The sequence below is a fragment of the Strix uralensis genome, chromosome 16 (assembly GCF_047716275.1).
Source record: "Strix uralensis isolate ZFMK-TIS-50842 chromosome 16, bStrUra1, whole genome shotgun sequence".
Lineage (NCBI taxonomy): Eukaryota > Metazoa > Chordata > Aves > Strigiformes > Strigidae > Strix > Strix uralensis.
Window position 1 is genome coordinate 2,624,201 of NC_133987.1, and position 12,678 is coordinate 2,636,878.

The 12,678-nt window shown below is 53.0% G+C and overlaps 1 protein-coding gene across 4 annotated transcripts in view; it reads right to left on the reverse strand.

Moving 5' to 3' along the window:
* LOC141950754 (ankyrin repeat and fibronectin type-III domain-containing protein 1-like) overlaps positions 1 to 12,678 on the reverse strand; it is a 261,302-nt gene that overhangs the window by 167,770 nt on the left and 80,854 nt on the right. For all 4 annotated transcript variants that reach the window (XM_074886019.1, XM_074886022.1, XM_074886018.1 and 1 more), the window contains one exon: positions 8,179 to 8,396. In XM_074886019.1, the coding sequence (XP_074742120.1) occupies positions 8,179 to 8,396 (218 nt within the window). The remainder of the gene's footprint in view (positions 1 to 8,178; positions 8,397 to 12,678) is intronic.

Below are 12,678 nucleotides of genomic sequence, written 5' to 3' on the forward strand. Positions count from 1 at the left end.
GATTTGCAGAGTGGAAGAGGGAAGAGTGTGTGCAAGGTTTTGGGAACCTGCTGCATGTCACACCTCAGCACTGACCAAACACTGCACAAGGTGGGATAAGCAATTAAGGTGTCGTCAGCTGCCCCTTTGCAAAGCCATTAAACCTCTGCCGCTGGAGTGCTGCATGGTTACCTGCTGCTCTCACCCGGGATCTTCTCTGTTATCGCCAGTGCTGTTGAAGCTTGTAACCTTTCCACGCTAACATGCTGGGTTTGGCCACAAACACACCCTGACTGCAGGGACAGGCTTCTTCAGCCATCCTGGCAGGCCAACACTGGCACCACCAAGACAGCTGAGAGCACCAGAAAGACGCCCTGATAGCAGAAACATGACACAGGCAGCTCCCAGGCTGTGCCCTGCTCACCTAACCTCTACTACGCCTGGTCTGAGCAGCAATCAGGATCCAGAGACCCACCAATCACAAAGCCATTCTTGCTGGCAAATCACATGGGAGGAGAATTCATGGCTGAGCCAGTATTTTCTGGAAGGAAGAAGAAATGCTGTCTCTTGGCTGTTTGCATCTTGCTGCGAAGCATCATGCTGGCTTGCAGTGCTCACACATCCCTTTGCTTTCCTGCAGGGCTGTAAATCGTCCCAGCACGCTGGGTGTCGAGTCACCAGTGCTTTCCCTTACCCTGTAAGTCTGGACACCTCTGCCCATCCCCGCTGCAGAGGCAGGTGGGCAATTAAACACACACAGACCCACCCTTGTGTGGAGCTGAAGACAGGACAGAGCTGAGCCACCACCAGGCAAACACCACAGCCCCATCCCAGCCGCCCACTGCGGGTACACACCCAGCAGTGGCAGCGTGTTGGGAAATGCAGCCACAAATTTACAGTCCCCAAAGGCAAACAGGGGAAACCACGCAAACCAGGGCAGGGTCAGGAACTACACAAGTTCACAGAGCTCCAGGGAATCAACTCTGCAAGCACCGCAGCCCAGCGCTGTCCCAGCAGGCTGTCTGTGTTTCTGGCCATCTGGCTTTGTGTGATACTCGGATTTAATTGTCTTTTTCCTATTCTCACAGACAAGTTCCCCACTGACTGCAGAAAGGATGGGAAGGTGACGAAGGTAAGCACAACATAGCAGTTGAGCATGGTTTGGGAATATCGTCAGTATTAGTCTGATGTTCATACAGATAGACATCATTCCAGAAAAACAAAGACTTCGAATGACCTGCATTTTGAACTTTTAAAATAGACAAAATACACCTTTACACATCTGAGCAAATCCCACCTCCAGATCCCCCCATAAACAGACAACCAGCACAGCATGTTGGCTGACATTAAGCAGAACTCCCCCTCCCAACCATCAGAGTCACCCCTGCATGAGCAGGGGACCGACAGCCCTTTGGTGCAGCAGGGCCCCTCTGCACCCACTGCCGCCCCTTCAGAGATGTTTAGGATACAGTGGGACATCCTGATGTGCCCGGACCTATCCTTTCACACACGCTGCAGTGCCAAGAAAGGTTTGGGGTAAATGCTGAGGCTGCATCCCTCCATCCCTTCCCCACACAACCATCCTCCCACTGCACTGTAGTAACACATCCAAGATGCCCAACCCTTGTCCAGATTTGGCTGAAGCTGCCCAACACACACAGAAAGCCCTGGGGAAGGCTGGAGGTGGGAAGAGGTGAATAGAATAAACCTCTCTCCATCAGGAGGGCATGCTAAAAATGTTCCTGCACAAAGGGGGACAATCCTGTGCCCAAGCCTTGAGCCCCAAGTGGTCTGTGAGCCATGGGCAGGAAGGCAAGGAAGGGTTGACAGAGCCCAGGCAGGAGGTTTCACTGTACGGAGAGCCAGCACGCACTACAGAAGCAGCAGAGGCAGGGAGAAAATAATTATTTGCCCATCTCGCACCTGTCTCAGTCAAGCTCTCCCAGGCATTTCCCTTCATAAACATCAGAGTAACGAAAATTTGACATTAAATGCCCAAGGCGCAGAATAAATTCTTAGACTGCACTGGTGGATTTTCCCCCATCCTAATGTCAGAGACAGAGCTGAACATGAAACAGTCCGTGGCAGAGGTGGACAGGAGGAGCACAATCCTACAGTCTAATCCAGGTTTTGAGGAAATAACTATAGCTGCTCTGGGATCCTGCTGCCCTGCCCGTGCCTCGCTCAGAGACCTGCCAATCCTGCAGCAGGAGGTGGGTGCCAGAGACACCTGGCTCCGGCAGCTCCAGCAGGGAGGGGAGCCGGCATGGCTCAGCAAAAACCAAACTTAGTTCAGCAAGTCTCATCCTCAGAAGATGCCCTTGCACGGGGTGGGGGGGCCTCAGTGAGCCCCTCCACACCCACCAAGCAAGGCAGCAGCATCTCCCTACGGCGAATGGCACATAAGATCACTTCTGCCAGCACTGAACTTGCACAGCATCGCAGGGTCACTTCACTCTAACATGGGTGCGAAGCATTCACTGCACGTCCTCGATTCCAAAGAGCAGCCATGGGCACACCCGCCCCAGCTCGCTCAGTTTACACTGTTTATCACAGATACCTGTTCCCAGTTCTGCTCTGAAAAAGTGGGATGTATCGCACTGGCCACATACACCACCAGGAAGCCCCTCTCTACCAGCTCAGCTTTCAGTGGTCCCCACAAAGCTGCACTCTCTAATTCCTCCCCACAGGAGACATTTTCCTTTGTGTGGAGATGCTAAGAGCAGACCTGCAGCATGCTTAATCTTCCCAAGCCATCACTGCTTTTACTACAGGCACCTCCAAGCATTTTCTGAGACACTACAAGCTGCCATTGCAAATAAAACCATGCTCTCCAAAGCAACGAGCCAGGTACGTTTCAGTTCCGAGCACCACTGTGTCAGTTCACTCCCGCACTCATTTGCAAAGCAGAGTGATTCACCGGCTGCCTCCCCCCGTCGGTGCCGGCTCCCAGGGTCTGCTCTGCTGCCTGCTCTCCCGCAAATAAGCTGCTATCTGGCTCAAGTGTCACGTTACTTATCAGGTTCGTATTTTTTTTAAATACTCAATGAACAATAGTCAGCAAGTGAGTAATTTGCCAAGGTGGGGTTGGGCACAGGCAGATGATACACAGTGTGCATCCCTCATCTACCTTCGCATTTACCTCCTTAAGACAGTCACTGTAATTGTGCTTTGCAAAACCGAGGGCAGCATGTGTGTAGATCCAGTATGACTCTCATCGCTCTACTCCACCTCCTCAGGAAATGGAGCTGACCTGCCTCTTGCAGGGCTCCAGCCTCTAAGTTTATTATTTTTTTCCCTTTTTTTTTTGTTACACTGAACTACAGGGCACAAACAAGTATCGACTGGCTGTTTGCTAACATCTTCTGACATCAGGTATGAGAGCACGGTTTTGTAGCAGTGTCAGAACACAACCAAATAAAATAAAGCGAGCAGGAGAGTGTTACCACCAGTGTGATTTCACTGGTATCGGTGGGATTACAGCAGGGCTGATGTGACTTTGCTGTCACCATAAGCATCACACCAGAGCCTCTGGCACTGGCTGCATACAGCAGACAACAGACTGCACCCAACAGTCTTGGTAATTCCCCCCACACTTCAGAACAAGACCAAACCATCGGGATAACGCAGGGTTGGATCCCTCTGAGCAGAAACCGCTCTGCTCCGGGCTCTGCCCAGCTCTCCTGGCACCAACAACCCAGACCGGGACATTCACATCCCACGGACTGGTGCTGCTCTGGGGTGAGGCAGCTTCTGCACAGACCCATGAGCTCCAGCTCCCCAACATCACTGCAGTGTCCATCGGGAACAGGAGTTTCTGGATTGATCATTATCCATGGGAATAGGAAACCCGGATGGGTACATATCAACCAGTGCCTGCCTCCTTCTACAGCCCAGGCCAGATTTGATCAGGTTTCTGGCAAAAAGCAAGTTTGTCTCCTCGTTGCCTCATTTTCCCAGGCTCTACTCTTCTGGTTAGCCTCTTCTCCTTCATTATGGGTTTTGTAAGGCAAGGATTACCTCTGCTCAACTTCTCTGTAGAGCTCCCAAGACAAACAGGGCTCTAAATCTTTCCTGGAGGGAACAGACATTTCATAACAGAATGACTGCCTGGAAAAAATACCATACAAAAAATACTAATAATTAAAAAATAAAATAAATCATTGCATGAGAACACAGCCGGGAAAGCAAAACAACCCAGTCTCACCTACCTGAAACATGCATGAACTAAAGCAAGCAGAAGTGTCAGGCCAGTTGGGGCAGGACCAGGGATGGCAGAGCTGGACCAGCTGCTGTGGCATGACAATGCCAACCACCACTCTCCTCCATCTCACCTGCACAAACCGGCTAACTCTTCCATGATGCACAAAGAGCAGCATTTTATTTCAGAGGAGCAGGGGGGGTTGCATAGAGACCTGCTGCAAATCAAGTTAATGACTCATTGGCCAGCACACCAGGACCCGGGGCCCTGCCAGCTCTTCCTCTTCGGGGAGCAGCAGGAGCTGCACCGTCAGCTTAATGGGTTTCCTTATAACATCACAATGTCAGTGGGCAGTACCAGAACGACTGGCCTAGATACAGAGTACTTCAAAATCCCAAGGCGAAAAAGTACAAATTCACTCAGAGCCCTGCTGTAATCTGCAGTGATTGTCCCATCACAGACAGTGACTCAGACCTGGGTGACCTCCTTTAATGCTCCGTAAGGCTAATACTGAGTTTAATAGGGTTAATCTGCCTTTAATGATCAGGGCTCCCGCAAAGCCAAGAAGTTTCACCACAGCCTGTAACGCAGCCATCCCATCATTGCTCTCCTCCTCCCCCCAGGCAAGGGAAACTGCAGAAGGTCCCATCCCTGCTTCTTGCTGCCTGTCTCAGAGGCAGCACAGAGCCAGCTGGACACAAAAACCAAAACAGTCCCTTGGCCATCACTGAGTGACCCAAAACAAGACACGCAAGGTCTCAGAGCACCGTCCCAGCCCTGGCCATGGCCATCACCTCCATCACAGCACGCACTCGCTGGACCCACTGGGACAAGGCACGGGATCCATGTGAGAGACAGATGTCAAAAGCCATCAAATGCTCCTCTTTCTCAAAGGCAGAAATGTCGCCAACGTTACAAGCCTTAGAGGAGTTAAAAGGAAAGGCTTATTAGAAAGAAAACTCGTTCTGACAATCACAAAAATTGGAAGCCATTTAAAATTCAAATTATGCAAATACAAGTAATCTGTACGTGCAGATCCATCATATGCCTGCAGTGGGACCACAGACATATGCCACCAGCTACGTGGCTGGGGGAAACCCGCCCTCCACCATGCTCTGGGAGGAAGGCAGGCGTGCTCGCCTCCGGCACACACAGGAAGGGCAGCCACTCCTGGGGAACAGGGCCGGAGCAGGATTTGCAGGTGCTCCCTCTGCACTGGCAGGGAAGCAGAAAGATGCTTCAGCAACACCGGCAGCACTCCAGCGTGCCATACCCCAGGGGTGCAGGGAGGCAAGCTTCAAAAGTTTTCACACGAGCTGTAATAAATTCTCCCTTGGAGAAGCTTAAATGCCCATGACCAACACAAAGCCTTCATTAGGTAGAGGGTCTTGTCAAATGGATGCAAGACAGCTGCGTGGCACCGGATGCGTGAGAGCAATAGCTCTGCCCCATCTCCATCCACTCTGCCAGGTTAGGGTCCCGGATGCTCCCCCAAAAGCCCTGCAACAGGACCCTCTCCCCTCACTCAGCAATTCCCAAAATAGAAAGCCAAGCAGCTGCATCACAAGGCAAAGGCAGCTCAGACTGTCAGCATGGGAAGAGCAAAGCCAGAAATCTGATGTTACGAGCTGGGTAAGCGCAGCAGCCCAGAAAAATGAATCAAGCTTTAAATATGGACTTTTCTAAAAGGTCCCAGATGAGCCACTGCAGAAAAGGCAAATCATATTCTCTTCTGTAAATGCTCTGACGTGCTCGATGAGAGAGGCTCTCACCTGGTACCAACTCCCCCACCAGCTGCACTCACAGAGCCGGGGCTGGGCAGAGCAGGCGTCACACAATGGGTCAGGGCACACACAAACCCAGGGGAAACTGCAACACCCCCAGCACGGAGATGGAAAGTAATTACCAAACCTGGGGAGGACGTGGATCCCAGCCCTACCTACCTGTTCTTGGAAATAACTTCCCCAGGTTGGCAGGACCTTTACTTTGAACTTAACCAGGCTCTCTAGCTGTGTGGGGAATACTGGTCCCATACTGGCCTGAGCTTCAGCTAACGAGCTGTCAGCTCAGCTTCCTGCACCCTCGCTGCCCCAAGCCTCCACTGAAGGGCCCTGCTGATGCCCTTTCCAGGTAGGATGAGCCCACTTTTCTCAGGAGGTCTCACAAGTCTACAGCCAAACATCTTCTAGCTGTTAAAACAAACCAGAAATGACATAGCAAAAAAACCCCAAACAAAGAAACAAACAAACAACTACACTACAAAAATCCTGCTGTGTTCCTTGACGGACAGTCAGGTCCATGGGTACACCAAGGAAAGCTAAAGGTCCCCAAAACCTCAGGAAGTCAAAGACCAAAGCCAACCAGCTGCAGACAGCATAGAGAGGTGCCAGCATGGTGCTGAGCAGGCAGCAGGCTGGCCCCATGGGCAGAGGCAGTGGGTTGCCCCATGGGGAAGGGCAGAGCCCACATCTCTGCAGGCACCAGGATGCTGCTTGGGCTGAGAGCCCAAGTCCTTCCACGTATTTTGCACCCACCTCCAGTGCAGAAAGGAGGCTGTGGGTGACAGGTCCCAGGGAGATACTGAAAGACCATCCCCGAAAGAGGGGTGGTCCCCAATATCACCGCAACCTCCTCTCCCTGCCACTCTCCTGGGTGCAGCTTGGGGCTGCAGATCCAGGCTGAAAGACAGATAAAGCAGACATATGTGCCTTACCCCACAGCAGGACCGCCTCATCTTAAACACCTCCAAAATCTTTCAGCCGCTCATTGGACACCCCATCCCACTTCTGCTCGTCTCCATCCCTGAGGCTTTCACCTGCTTCCTGAGCCCGAGGCAGCAGCAGCTCCCACAGACAGTTCACGGGTGCCACCGGCAGCGCTGTGGTTGTGACCAGCTCCCCCAGACTCACCCCCACGGGCATCCACTGCTGCTGCGCACGGAAAAGCATCAACACGCTGCCGAGACCAGAACTGTCCTCCCAGGGAGAAAAGGAGTGGTTACGATCAACAGTCCATCCAAGCAGAAGCAGAGAGGGTGAGCCCCCAAAACCACACCATACAGCAGCGCCTCGGCCCAGGGGACACCAGCAGCAGCACCAGTCTGTGCGACCTGGCAGGGCGGATCAGCCCCTCCTCCGGGCTAGAGGAAAGTTTGTGACTTCAGGGACAGGGGGTCTCAAAAGCTGCGTCTGTCCGAAGCCTATGGCAGAGCGAGCACCGCTGCCTCAGCCAGCAGCTCTCAGTGGCACTTTAGGTTGCTTGGGTGCCCACCCTCCCCTCTGCTCCCATTGTACCGATGCTCTCACCCATTTCCAACCAACATCAAGTGCTTTTCAGCACCAGGACACCCGAGCCCTCATTACAACCCCAAGGCCAGTAACGAGGCAGGAGGAAGGCCATCTGAATCCCTGTATCGGGTGTCTCTGGGAAAGAGAAGAGGCAAAGCCCATTAAACATTGATCAGAGTCTCCCGCAGCTGTGGCACAACCCCGACGCGCCCCCACCGACCCGCCACCAGGATGCTCCAAAGGGCCAGAAAGGGCTGAGCTGCCCCCAGGTCTCAGCACCAGCTCACTGCTTGCCCCAACCCCTTGCTGTGCCCAGCTGCTGGCCCAGGGCAAACCCTCGAGAAGACCCAGCTGCTCATGCATGTGAGGCAGAGGACAGGAAGACTCCTTTCCTACCTTCAGCTTGGTTTCATACTTTGCACAGCAGCGCCCAGAGCCAAGGCACTTGCCCCACACATCATCTGCTGAGCACCAGCCACCTCCAAGCCTGCGGCCACCCGGCGGGAAGCGGGGAGCCAGGCAAGTCAGGCAGGGGCTCTGCCACGATGTGGGCAAACTCGAGCTGCTGCCACCATCCGCTCCACCAGGCTGGAGCAGCCTCTTTTTCTGTTGTTTCGGTAATGCTGTGCATAAAAGTAGCTCTCTGACATGTCGGTGTTTTTGGGAAGCCACGTGTGTGAACACTGTGGGGTCAGACACCCTGATACTCACAAACTGCCGCCGCAGCTTGGTCTTGACGCGCTCGGCCTTCGTCTCCGCTGGGTGCACGGCATAGCTGAGGGACCCCAGGTGGTTGTCGACAGACAGGCTCTTCCTCATGTAGAAGGAGCGGGTGCGGAAGTAGCTGAACGGGGCATCCTCCACTGCTGTGCCAAGCTGGGGGTTCCTGGGGGGGTCCGTGCAGTCGTCCTCCAGCCGCCAGGCCTCCCCTGGGGAGCAGAAGGATACGCCACCCCATCAGAGCTGCAGCCCGGGCCATGTCCCACCCCTCCAGCCCACTGGTGGGGATGCCCAGTGGACAGCCTGGACGCCTCTGCCCATCCCACACCCCCCAGCACACCGTGGGGTACAGGTGCTGCAGAGCCCCCTCCCCGGAGTGGGTTGGAGGGCACATCCCTGCCTCAAGACCCTGCGTACCCCTGGCCCCTGCCTGCCCCTGGCAACAGCCCCTGCTCCCACCGTGTCCAGCCTCATGTTCCCACAACCCCAACATCTTCCTGGCAGGAATCGGTCAAATACAGCTGAGCACAATGATGACCTGGCCAGAGTCAGGGCCTCCAGGCACCATTGCAGTATAAATATTACTAATCAGAAAAATCAGCAGACAAAAATCCTAATGCTTAAAAACTTCCTGCTATTTAACTCTAGTAGGGTTATCCCATTTTAAAGGGTCATTTATAAAGAAATAAAAAACGTCACTCATTCTTCAAGTCCAATAAGACATTCCACACTAAAAGAAAATGTTTTGGGGGTGTTTTTAAAGGAATAAAAATTCTACAATCAGAACCACACCAGTTGTTGCTGCTGGCATTAATGCTACACACCTGTATCAGACCTCTCTCCTGCAGGTATTCACATGCTCTGTACTTGGTGATGAGAATAAATCTTGCTTTGTGAATGGGAAAACTGAGGCACCACTAATGTTGCAAACTGCAGAAGGATTTACTGCCACCTCCTCCTCCAGAATACTCTTTACGGCATGGCCAAGAGCAAATCAACAGCCCAACCGAGGACAGAAAGCAGACCTCCGGTCTCCTCGAGCTCCGCGCAGCCCATCGCCAGCAGCACCACCTGATGCAGCGCTGCTGGGCTGGAGCACCTGGAGACAAAACCTCATTGATGCTGAGAAAGCAGCGGCAGCAGAGGACAGTCGGCACCCTGCAGAGCTGGTACTCCCAGGGTAGGACTGACCATATTTCATTGCAACAGCAGGGAAAAAAAACAAAACATGATAGGAAATGTCTCCATAATATCACTGCTCTGCTCTTTTCCAAGCAGCCTGGATGCCACGTGCCAAGCTCATCTTTACATCTGGACTTTGTCCTGCCTCCCACCCCCCAGCCAAAATGACTTCTCAATAACCATAACAAATAAACAATAAAACCCTCATGCTCAATTCTTGTCGAAATGGTCAATTATTAGCCATTGCAGACCAAAAGGGCATTTCACATAATTGTCTTCAGAAACTCTCCCCCTGCTGCAGCCTCTTTCCAAAGCAAGATAATTTGCCTCTGTTTTCTGAAAAACCTGGCATCTTTGGCCATGAATGACCATGACCCTGCTATGCCAGGGCTGAGGAGCAAAATACTTCCAGAGTTTAAAGCAAATAAAGGCCTTAAGGTAAAAACCAGCCACAAAGTGAGTGAAGTCTAGTTTACCCAGCAAGGCTGCGGGTTTGACATTGAGTATGATGAGACTAGTAGGTTGGATGCTACAGCCTCAGAGCAGCAACCAGCCACTCCATCTTCTGTGTCTCAACAGAAGTGTCTCTTCCCCAAGCTCCCGGAGCTTTTTAAGTGTAAAGACAGATCATTGTGTGCAAAGTCCTGCCAGTGGATCTGAAGGCACAAAATTGAAACCAGAAGAACCGAGAGGGCAAGAGGGAAGAGAGAAAGGCAGAGAGCTTAAAAATGTGAACAAAGAGGCAACCTGGAGCACAGCACTACCTAGCCTCACATCTTTTTTTTTTCCCCTCCCCTACTTTCAATTTAATAAGCTGCTTCTGCTCCTCTCCAAATGTCAACTCATACAACACAGGAACTGCTGTTTGAAAGCTGTGATTATTCAACGCACAAACACGTCAATCGGAGCCCAGATCCAGACTGCCACCACGAGATAGCATCGCTGCGGGGACGCAGCAGCAAACGCCGCGACGCAGGCACCGAGCCCAGGAGGAGACCCACCCAACACGGAGGAAAACCGCACGTGGAAGGAGGAACCAGCCCCGGTGCCCCCATGCTCATCTGTGATGGCTCAGCCACCACCCACACCACGCCATGTCCCCGAGGCTGCCCGCCCCCAGCCCCACAGCATGCCCAGACCCAGCCACCACTGCCCTGCCACCCTGGGTGATGAACACAGCCCAGCTGCCAGGGCACAAGGGAAAGGACAGCCACCTGCCTTCTGTCCTCTGTGCGGGACACCCCTCCCAAGGATGAGTCGTCATCATTTCAACCCTCACAGACCAAGTGGGTCCCCTCTGATCTCACTTATCCCAATTTCCCAAGGACTTTGCTGCTCCTGGTCTCTTCTCTCTCCAAGGGGCTACAGGCAGCTGCATCCTCCAGCGCAGTCCTGGAGCTGGACCAGAGGCCGAGCTGCTCCCTGGCCTGCCTGAGAGGTGAGATCCTCTCCAAACCTCTCCTCGGCTTGAGCAGAAGGGCTCCAGTCCCTCCTCCCTGGGCATGGGGAGCCAGCACAGAGGAAGCCAAGACCTTGTTGACCCCAAAAAGCTTTTCTACATGCTGAAAGAGCTTGTTCCCGATTTCTACCAAACAAGTAAATCAATGATCAAGCTGAGAACAGTCAGAAGGGAAAGATCAATAAGTCCCTGGAGAGGAAATGCTAGGAAAATGAGCAAGCCCAAAAGCTGGAGGCCAACCATCCTTATGCTCTTCTGCCTTGAAACTGCTCATCTCTCTGCCACCCAGAGCTATGCCCGGTGACATCGGTACCTCTAAAAGATTAACCATCTTCTTGGGCTTGGCAGTAACGATTGCTGCAAAGTCTTTCTTCTTTCTGGATCTACGTGTTGGGGTGACATGCACCAAAGGACAGAGGGGGCAGCAGGGACAGAGATCCACTGCCTCTCCAGTACGACTCCTCTCAGCACAGATCCCTCAGCTGCTGAGAGCATCACAAAAGGTTTTCCTCAGCACCAATGCACAGGCTGGTGTAAAAAGGCCCATCTGTTCCTTTTGCAGAGGGAGTGGCACATTGCCCACGTATGAGGCTGAAGCCTCAGAGCCAGGAGTCTTCCTCTCGTTAAACAGCATGCCACCAGGGAGAAGAGCACAGGAACCAGTACCACCACCCAGCTGAAAGCACAGGATGGGCACCTCTGCAAGCAAAGCTGTTTCCGGAGGGGCCCATATGCCCACACTAAGTTCAACGGAGATGCAAATTTGACACTCATGCAGATGTTGTAGAAGGCCACCCAAAACATCCCTGGGAGTATTAGGAAAATTAACTCCAGGGTCCTGGTCTAAGCTCAAATTCAATCGCTTCCTTTCAGCTTCTTTCTTTTCACCCCATGGGTGTAATTCCCAATAAGGTCACACAACCGTGCTACCAGTTAGCTTCTTCCCAGCTTCACAGTGGGGCACAGAGCCAGTTTCTGAAGAGCTCAGCGTGTTGCACGACAGACAAGGGAAAGAGGAGGTAGTGAAGAGCTCCAGCATTGTCTGCTCCTTCCAGGTGCAAGACCAAGGGAACTGCAAGGCGTCAGGCATGCAAAACACATGCAGCGACACATGCAGGCTGGCAGGTAAGAGTTGCAGGCAACCAAAGAAGCCCCTGCCTGCTGCAGAACGAAGAGGAGAGCAGCAATGAAAAGTGTTTCTCAGGCCCACCCCTAAAACTCCACAGGGGCACAGAAGAAGGACAGACAAGCAAAAGCATTTCTCTGTGCTGCCAGCACGTGTGAAATCTCTTGGCATGCTGCAAAATGTGACACCACATGGATAATGGTTTGGACAAGGCAGGCACTGCCCATGCCCCTGTTCAATCACTCCATTTGCTCTTGCCTGCGCCTCACCACATCCCAGGCTCATGGCCGTTAGGAGTTCAGGTTTAACCCAGGAGCGCTGCTACAGGCAAGGGGGTGAAGGATGGAGACAGAGAGCTCAGGGCCTGTCCCAGCTGACTACACCACCACTTGTTGTGGCTTACCCGAAGGGTGACAACAAAACCAGACCAACAGGAAACCCAGACCTGTTCATCGGCCCAGCCAGCTGCCTGGCTCACTAAATGAGAAGGAAGGTTGGTTTTGAGAGAAGGAGAGGGTTTGGCAGGCTCAGCTTTTCTGTCCATCCTTGGGGTTCAAGTTCCCTGCCAGACACCTTGCACAGGACCTGCACAGCAGCTGTGGTGCCACAGCAGGACAATCTCCTGTGACCTTCCCCGGAGTGACAGGGCACTTCCCTCCTCCGGCACTGCCACGCTGGAACCACGGGACACAAAGCAAAAAACTGGGGAAGACGTCCCAATGGT